This window comes from Ranitomeya imitator, chromosome 6 (assembly GCF_032444005.1).
Source record: "Ranitomeya imitator isolate aRanImi1 chromosome 6, aRanImi1.pri, whole genome shotgun sequence".
In the NCBI taxonomy this organism is placed as follows: domain Eukaryota; kingdom Metazoa; phylum Chordata; class Amphibia; order Anura; family Dendrobatidae; genus Ranitomeya; species Ranitomeya imitator.
Window position 1 is genome coordinate 12,481,226 of NC_091287.1, and position 9,843 is coordinate 12,491,068.

The 9,843-nt window shown below is 45.4% G+C and overlaps 1 protein-coding gene and 1 long non-coding RNA gene across 2 annotated transcripts; one reads left to right on the plus strand and one right to left on the minus strand.

Annotated features, from left to right (window-relative positions):
* Positions 1–359: 359 nt before the first annotated feature.
* On the minus strand, positions 360–1,460 carry LOC138643277 (uncharacterized). The gene has a single exon (XM_069732209.1). The coding sequence runs from the start codon at positions 1,458–1,460 to the stop codon at positions 360–362; it is 1,101 nt and encodes a 366-aa protein (XP_069588310.1).
* A 2,663-nt stretch (positions 1,461–4,123) lies between these two features.
* On the plus strand, positions 4,124–8,778 carry LOC138643532 (uncharacterized). The gene is made up of 2 exons (XR_011314163.1): positions 4,124–4,420; positions 8,572–8,778. It is a non-coding gene; the product is annotated as an uncharacterized lncRNA (long non-coding RNA).
* The last annotated feature ends 1,065 nt before the right edge of the window (positions 8,779–9,843 follow it).

Consider the following 9,843-nt stretch of genomic DNA (forward strand, 5'->3'; position numbering starts at 1 on the left):
CAGGGAGGAGCTTTATCAAAGGGAGGAGCTTTAATACAGGGAGGAGCTTTATCAAAGGGAGGAGCTTTAATACAGGGAGGAGCTTTAACAAAGAAAGGAGCTTTAATACAGGGAGGAGCTTTATCAAAGGGAGGAGCTTTATCAAAGGGAGGAGCTTTAATACAGGGAGGAGCTTTATCAAAGGGAGGAGCTTTATCAAAGGGAGGAGCTTTAATACAGGGAGGAGCTTTATCAAGGGAAGGAGCTTTATCAAAGGGAGGAGCTTTAATACAGGGAGGAGCTTTATCAAAGGGAGGAGCTTTATCAAAGGGAGGAGCTTTAATACAGGGAGGAGCTTTATCAAAGGGAGGAGCTTTAATTCAGGGAGGAGCTTTATCAAAGGGAGGAGCTTTAATACAGGGAGGAGCTTTATCAAAGGGAGGAGCTTTAATACAGGGAGGAGCTTTAACAAAGAAAGGAGCTTTAATACAGGGAGGAGCTTTATCAAAGGGAGGAGCTTTATCAAAGGGAGGAGCTTTAATACAGGGAGGAGCTTTATCAAAGGGAGGAGCTTTAATACAGGGAGGAGCTTTATCAAGGGAAGGAGCTTTATCAAAGGGAGGAGCTTTAATACAGGGAGGAGCTTTATCAAAGGGAGGAGCTTTAATACAGGGAGGAGCTTTATCAAAGGGAGGAGCTTTAATACAGGGAGGAGCTTTAATACAGGGAGGAGCTTTATCAAAGGGAGGAGCTTTATCAAAGGGAGGAGCTTTAATACAGGGAGGAGCTTTATCAAAGGGAGGAGCTTTAATACAGGGAGGAGCTTTAATACAGGGAGGAGCTTTATCAAAGGGAGGAGCTTTATCAAAGGGAGGAGCTTTAATACAGGGAGGAGCTTTATCAAAGGGAGGAGCTTTATCAAAGGGAGGAGCTTTATCAAAGGGAGGAGCTTTAATACAGGGAGGAGCTTTATCAAAGGGAGGAGCTTTAATACAGGGAGGAGCTTTATCAAGGGGAGGAGCTTTAATACACGGAGGAGCTTTATCAAAGGGAGGAGCTTTATCAAAGGGAGGAGCTTTATCAAAGGGAGGAGCTTTAATACAGGGAGGAGCTTTATCAAAGGGAGGAGCTTTAATACAGGGAGGAGCTTTATCAAGGGGAGGAGCTTTAATACACGGAGGAGCTTTATCAAAGGGAGGAGCTTTATCAAAGGGAGGAGCTTTAATACAGGGAGGAGCTTTATCAAAGGGAGGAGCTTTAATACAGGGAGGAGCTTTATCAAAGGGAGGAGCTTTAATACAGGGAGGAGCTTTATCAAGGGGAGGAGCTTTAATACAGGGAGGAGCTTTATCAAAGGGAGGAGCTTTAATAAAAGTAAGGATTTTTAATACAGGGAGGAGTTTCAATACAGGTTTCGAATTTAATATAGGGAGGGGCTTTAACACAAGGAGGAGCTTTAAAAAGGGGAGGAGCTTTAACATAGTGAGGAGCTTTGATATAGGAAGGAGCTTTAATATAGGGGGTAGCTTTGATATAGGGAGGAGCTTTAATATAGGGAGGAGCTTTGATATAGGGAGGAGCTTCACTATAGGGAGGAGCTTTAATATAGGGAGGAGCTTTAATATAGAGAGGAGCTTTGATATAGGGAGGAGCTTCACTATAGGGAAGAGCTTTAATATAGGGAGGAACTTTGATATAGGGGGTAGCTTTGATTTAGGGAGGAGCTTCAATATAGGGAGGAGCTTTAATATAGGTAGGAGCCTTAATATAGGGAGGAGCTTTAATATAGGGGTAGCTTTGATATAGGGAGGAGCTTCAATATAGGGAGGAGCTTTAATATAGGGAGGAGTTTGCAACTGATTTCTTCTTACAAATACGTCTCATTCTCAGGGTCAAGGCTCCGTGGCTCAAAAAGAAAAATCTTTAAAAAGACCCTCCTACAATTTACAAAGACTTTTATTGTAATATTTTAATACCGTATAAAGGCTAAAGAGTCTAATAGGTGTGATAACAATGCAGAGCGTGAGGGGGCCCTGGGGCTCGCCCTATAACACTCTCACCCACTTTACCTTGCTGCCAGGTTTGGCACCCCAGTATTGTGATGTGGCCCCCTCTGACCCCGTTTCTTGTACATAGTCTATATTCTTTATGCGTTTCTGGGACCTTGCTTTCTATCTCCATAGTCTGGTTTGTCAGGCGACCCCTGCAATAAACGTGCTGCGTGACGCAGGAATTCACCTCTTCTCCCCACTACGATCCGCAGTGACGTGGTCTCCGGTCTGTGGGTGACAAACGATACGAAGGTTTAGGAAGGTAAGAAGAAATCCTGGGAGGATTAGTGATAATCCCACTGACTGCCGCATTGTGAGGCCTCAGTGACATTTACCTGTGTGCTGCACGGAGCGCGACCTCCTGCTGAACACCGAAGGGAACAACCCCCAAGGGGTGTGGTCTCATCATTATATCAGTGATGTCACCACAAGGGCGGGGCTGGGGTATAAGGGGTGTGGTCTCATCATTATATCAGTGATGTCATCACCAGGGCGGGGCTGGGGTATAAGGGGTGTGGTCTCAGGTCATTATATCAGTGATGTCATCACCAAGGGTAGGGCTGGGGTATAAGGGGTGTGGTCTCATCATTATATCAGTGATGTCATCATCAAGGGTGGGGCTGGGGTATAAGGGGTGTGGTCTCATCATTATATCAGTGATGTCATCACCAAGGGTGGGGCTGGGGTATAAGGGGTGTGGTCTCATAATTATATCAGTGATGTCACCAACAGGGCGGGGCTGGGGTATAAGGGGTGTGGTCTCATCATTATATCAGTGATGTCACCACCAGGGCGGGCCTGGAGTATAAGGGGTGTGGTCTCATCATTATATCAGTGATGTCACCACCAGGGCGGGGCTGGGGTATGGTCTCATCATTATATCAGTGATGTCACCACCAGGGCGGGGCTGGGGTATAAGGGGTGTGGTCTCAGGTCATTATATCAGTGATGTCATCACCAAGGGTGGGGCTGGGGTATAAGGGGTGTGGTCTCATCATTATATCAGTGATGTCATCGCCAAGGGTGGGGCTGAGGTATAAGGGGTGTGGTCTCATCATTATATCCGTGATGTTACCACAAGGGCGGGGCTGGGGTATAAGGGGTGTGGTCTCATCATTATATCAGTGATGTCATCACCAGGGCGGGGCTGGAGTATGAGGGGTGTGGTCTCATCATTATATCAGTGATGTCATCACCAGGGCAGGGCTAGGGTATAAGGGGTGTGGTCTCATCATTATAACAGTGATGTCATCACCAAGGGTGGGGCTGGGGTATAAGGGGTGTGGTCTCATCATTATATCAGTGATGTCACCACCAAGGCGGGGCTGTGGTATAAGGGGTGTGGTCTCAGGTCATTATATCAGTGATGTCATCACCTGGGGCGGGGCCGGGGTGTGGTCTCAGGTCATTATATCACTGGTGTTATCACCGGGGTGGGGCTGGAATATAAGGGGTGTGGTCTCAGGTCATTATATCAGTGATGTCATCACCAGCGCGGGGCTGGAGTACAAGAGGTGTGGTCTCAGGTCATTATATTACTGGTGTTATCACCAGGGTGGGGCTGGAATATAAGGGGTGTGGTCTCAGGTCATTATATCAGTGATATCATCACCAGGGCGGGGCTGGAGTATCAGAGGTGTGATCTGAGGTCATTATATCAGTGATGTCATCAACCGGAGGGCGGGGCTGACAACTTCTCACACATATACACAGGCAGGTTGTCAGCAGTGATAGATGACAGGCTGGTGCTGGAGTATAAGGGGTGTGGAATCAGTGATGTTGCCTTCAGGGGGCGAGCCTGACAACCTGTCACAGGATACACAGGTTGGATGTCAGGAGGATTATAAAGTGCTGATCTCTGCGGCTTCATACAGAATCAATCTCAGTGTATAACGCAGCAACGCTGAAGCCCATGGGGGCCGGCGCTCCAGCATGGGACACCGTGCACGCGGAAAGGTCCGGGGCTGAGAACATGACCTGATCCTGTAATGTGAGATCTGCAGAGCGTGAAATCCGGACATTAATACCAAAAATAAACACAAGATAAATCCGAGAAGACTGAGCACAAAATTAACCACCGTACCGGGATCACAACAGACGACACAGCAGAGCGGACACAGCAGAGCCGGTGTAGCAGAGCAGACACAGCAGAGCCGGTGTAGCAGAGCGGACACAGCAGAGCCGGTGTAGCAGAGCAGACACAGCAGAGCCGGTGTAGCAGAGCGGACACAGCAGAGCCGGAGTAGCAGAGCTGAGTACAGATGGGGCTCTTCATCACCTTCCTCCTGTGTCTTCAATTTGCAATCACTTTGTCCATCCCTGTTCCTGAAAGCCCAGTAGCTGTGGAATCACCTGATGGAGGTTATACTCCCAGCACTGACGACAACCTGGTAACAAAGCATTCAATTAGTATTATATGTTTTATGGGGGAAGAACCCGGAGATCAGCTGCAGTGACCAACCAAGGATATTATATCACATCTCCTGATCACATAACAGAATACTATCACCACACATCTCTGCTAGGAGCGCAGCTCCGGAGTATAATACAGGATGTAACTCAGGATCAGTAATGTAATGTATGTACACAGTGACTGCACCAGCAGAATAGTGAGTGCAGCTCCGGAGTATAATACAGGATGTAACTCAGGATCAGTAATGTAATGTATGTACACAGTGACTGCACCAGCAGAATAGTGAGTGCAGCTCCGGAGTATAATACAGGATGTAACTCAGGATCAGTAATGTAATGTATGTACACAGTGACTGCACCAGCAGAATAGTGAGTGCAGCTCTGGAGTATAATAAAGGATGTAACTCAGGATCAGTAATGTAATGTATGTACACAGTGACTGCACCAGCAGAATAGTGAGTGCAGCTCTGGAGTATAATAAAGGATGTAACTCAGGATCAGTAATGTAATGTATGTACACAGTGACTGCACCAGCAGAATAGTGAGTGCAGCTCTGGAGTATAATACAGGATGTAACTCAGGATCAGTAATGTACTGTATGTACACAGTGACTGCACCAGCAGAATAGTGAGTGCAGCTCCGGAGTATAATACAGGATGTAACTCAGGATCAGTAATGTAATGTATGTACACAGTGACTGCACCAGCAGAATAGTGAGTGCAGCTCTGGAGTATAATAAAGGATGTAACTCAGGATCAGTAATGTAATGTATGTACACAGTGACTGCACCAGCAGAATAGTGAGTGCAGCTCTGGGGTATAATACAGGATGTAACTCAGGATCAGTAATGTAATGTATGTACGCAGTGACTGCACCAGCAGAATAGTGAGTGCAGCTCTGGAGTATAATACAGGAGGTAACTCAGGATCAGTAATGTAATGTATGTACACAGTGACTGCACCAGCAGAATAGTGAGTGCAGCTCCGGAGTATAATACAGGATGTAACTCAGGATCAGTAATGTAATGTATGTACGCAGTGACTGCACCAGCAGAATAGTGAGTGCAGCTCTGGAGTATAATAAAGGATGTAACTCGGGATCAGTAATGTAATGTATGTACACAGTGACTGCACCAGCAGAATAGTGAGTGCAGCTCCGGAGTATAATACAGGATGTAACTCAGGATCAGTAATGTAATGTATGTACACAGTGACTGCACCAGCAGAATAGTGAGTGCAGCTCCGGAGTATAATACAGGATGTAACTCAGGATCAGTAATGTAATGTATGTACGCAGTGACTGCACCAGCAGAATAGTGAGTGCAGCTCTGGAGTATAATAAAGGATGTAACTCGGGATCAGTAATGTAATGTATGTACACAGTGACTGCACCAGCAGAATAGTGAATGCAGCTCTGGAGTATAGTACAGGATGTAACTCAGGATCAGTAATGTATGTACACAGTGACTGCACCAGCAGAATAGCGAGTGCAGCTCTGGAGTATAATACAGGATGTAACTCAGGATCAATAATGTAATGTATGTACACAGTGACTGCACCAGCAGAATAGTGAGTGCAGCTCTAAAATATAATACAGGATGTAACTCAGGATCAGTAATGTAATGTATGTACACAGTGACTGCACCAGCAGAATAGTGAGTGCAGCTCTGGGGTATAATACAGGATGTAACTCAGGATCAGTAATGTATGTACACAGTGACTGCACCAGCAGAATAGTGAGTGCAGCTCTGGAGTATAAAGTATAATACAGGATGTAACTCAGGATCATTAATGTAATGTATGTACACAGTGACGGCACCAGCAGAATAGTGAATGCAGCTCTGGGGTATAATATAGGATGTAACTCAGGATCAGTAATGTAATGTATGTACACAGTGACAGCACCAGCAGAATAGTGAGTGCAGCTCTGGAGTATAATACAGGATGTAACTCAGGATCAGTAATGTATTGTATGTACACAGTGACTGCACCAGCAGAATAGTGAGTGCAGCTCTAAAATATAATACAGGATGTAACTCAGGATCAGTAATGTAATGTATGTACACAGTGACTGCACCAGCAGAATAGTGAGTGCAGCTCTGGAGTATAATACAGGATGTTACTCAGAATCAGTAATGTATTTACACAGTGACTGCACCAGAAGAATAGTGAGTGCAGCTCTGGGGTATAATACAGGATGTAACTCAGGATCAGTAATGTATTTACACAGTGACTGCACCAGAAGAATAGTGAGTGCAGCTCTGGAGAATAATACAGGATGTAACTCAGGATCAGTAATGTAATGTATGTACACAGTGACTGCACCAGCAGAATAGCGAGTGCAGCTCTGGAGTATAATACAGGATGTAACTCAGGATTAATAATGTATGTACACAGTGACTGCACCAGCAGAATAGTGAGTGCAGCTCTAAAATATAATACAGGATGTAACTCAGGATCAGTAATGTAATGTATGTACACAGTGACTGCACCAGCAGAATAGTGAGTGCAGCTCTGGGGTATAATACAGGCTGTAACTCAGGATCAGTAATGTAATGTATGTACACAGTGACTGCACCAGCAGAATAGTGAATGCAGCTCTGGAGTATAATATAGGATGTAACGTGTCACGATATTGTATGAAATATAATATGATTTTGTAGCTTTCCCCTTCAGCCCATGCTGTGGGCTAACCCCCTCCCCTCTCTCTGGCTCTCTTTGCGTCATTGTGTGTTTCTGCATGTATGGTAGAAGAGGTTTTTATTGCTCTGGCCATAAATTCCAAGCTCTGAGCAACTTACTCGCCCCCCCTCCCATCTGTACTAACTAGGACTAGTATAGAAGTTCTCCAAAATCCATGAGGGTCTTTGTTCTAATATGATAAGATTCTGGGCCACCGACTTGGGCTAGGAGAATAATAAATACAAATTGCTAACGTCCATCGGCGGATCGGTCCGCCACTGTAAGCAGGAGCCTCCAAGTCCAACAGGGACAAAGTACAGATTCCTCTGGAACTGAGTGTCCCTACTAGCCTGAATTTAGTATTTATAGAGAGAAAATCTTAATACAAGATGAACGCTGGGTGTGTTATGATTCTGACATGTTCTGGAGCGGAGATACAGGCATTAGACAAACTTGTGTGAAATTCACTAAGACTGAAGAGAGAGGAGGGTCTGGTAAACCAGCCCTGTTGGTAATGTCACAGGCTGCGGTTTATAAGTTTCTGCCAGGCCCCCAGCAGTTAGTTTTACTTGAGAAGCCCTGACTGCTAGCTCTGATGAACTGGGACATATGGGAACTCCCCTCCACTAGCCTGGTTGCCTGCAATGTCCTGAACACATGTAAGTGTTAATTTCTCATTTAACCCCTGTTATTTTTATAATTACCTTGTACATATTTTCAGTTGTCTCATATTGTAACATCCTTGTAATATTTTTCATAAACACTGCCTAATTTTAATGAAGTAAAATATTTTAAATACTAGATTCGTTCTTCCTGTTCTAAAAGTCTTTTGAAGTGAAATACGCTACTGTTTTGGGTTAGGTTCGGACCCGTTTAAACGAAGCTGGTGGCAGCATACCGTGTGTGAGGCCTTTGGGTGTCGTTGTAGTGACTGCGGCGTTATTGTTCCTGCCTGAGTGGAAGTAGTTAATCGCGTCGCTGCAGCGTGCTCAATAGCCAGTACATAGCAGGCAGACTTTCTGGCGACTAATTACCCTAGGTGCAGTACCCAATCTGACCTGAGAGTAAGGGGGAAGCCAGAGAGCTGCAAATTTAAAGTGGAACTGTAAGCGGGATATATATAAATCCCTGCAGTTGGTGGTATATTGCAGAGCAGTGGGATACCTAGAATAAGCCCCTGCTGTAAACTAAGAGGTCAATAGCCTTGTGTGTGTTTTTTCATCACATTGTGGAGTGGAGGGATAACTAAGATAAGCCCCCTGCACATGTGACAGCCGTCTGTTGGCCTAAAGTCACCTCAATCCGTGACGTGGGGGGTGACGGTGTGAATCGTGACAGGCTATTTTACTTCCTCTTCTGTATCTGAGCTCTGCGTCCTTGGAGGAATACGCCGATTCTGCAGTAAAAGCTTTAATTCATGTAGAATAATAGATTTTCTTGTCATTTAGGTCCCAGATGAGGAACCTACTGAAGATCTGGCAGATCCGGCTGTCACAGATTACAACCAGGGCTCATTTCTGAAACTAAAAGGACATTTCTCCTCCAGTTGTCTCGGCTGCATCTTTGAATTTCTTGGGTGATAATGATTTTCTATGAAAACTTCTCTGTAATCTCCAGTGATTTATATTTGGAAATAAGAAAGCGACTGCTGGAAACCTCCTGTGTATCCATGTTCTGTCATGTATCCATGTAGTGGAAGCGTCTGTTGTATTTTGGAGTGATGAATATGTGCTTAACACTGAAACGCTGCGGAGCTACAGAGGATTAAACAGTTTCCTAGCCACCAAGCACCGAGCCGCATGTGGGGCTAGTCGGTTAGGTAGGTCCCCGGTCAGGTAGGTCCCCGGCAGCTTCTCCGCGCCCCCTGCCCTGGAGTGACAGATCTCCCTATATACACACGGGCAGGGAGAGACCCGTCACTAATTGGCAGCAGGCGCAGAGAAGCTGGACATGTATAAACCATGAACATGCTCTGATCTACACCCTCCATTGTGGCTCATGCAGGGGGTTTAGGGTCGGTGTCCGGCTGGGATATGAACCTACGTCCGAGTCTCCTGCAACTGCTAAGGTTTTCCGCCAGGACTTTTCATGGCTGCTTTAAAAATAGCTTCTTCTTGCCACTCTCCCATAAAACTTAGATTTGTGGAACATATGGCTAATTATCATAATGTGGACCAACTCTTCCCCCATGAGCTGTGGATCTCAGTGACCATGGGCCTATCGGAGGGCTGCTTCTCTCATTAGTGCTCCCCTTGCTTGGGATGTCAGGTTAGGTGACGGCCATGTCTTGGTAGGTTTACAGCTGGGCCGTACTCCTTCCATTATTGGATGATGGATTGATCAGTGCTTCATGAGATGTTCACAGCTTGGGCTATTTTTCATAACCTAACTCAAGTTTACTCTTCTCCACAGCTTTATCCCTGACCTGTCTGGTGAGCTCCTTGGTTTTCATGATGCTGTTTGACCCCTAATGATCTCACACAAACCTCTGAGGCCTTCACAAAACAGCTGTAGTTATACTGAGAAGAAATCACACCCTGGTGGAAGCATTGTACTAATTATGTGACTTATGGAGATCATTGGTCACTCAGGATTCTATTTAGGGGCATCAGACTACAGGGGGCTGAATACAAATGTACCTCATAATGATCAGATGTATATTTTTTTAATATTTAGAAAACCTCATATCATTTCCTTTACACTTCAGAAATATTTGTTAC

What these genes read in the sequence shown, in the direction of transcription:
- LOC138643277 (XM_069732209.1), bottom strand. Translation starts at nt 1,460, where the DNA reads ATGTTAAAGCTCCTCCCCTTTTTAAAGCTCCTCCTTGTGTTAAAGCCC.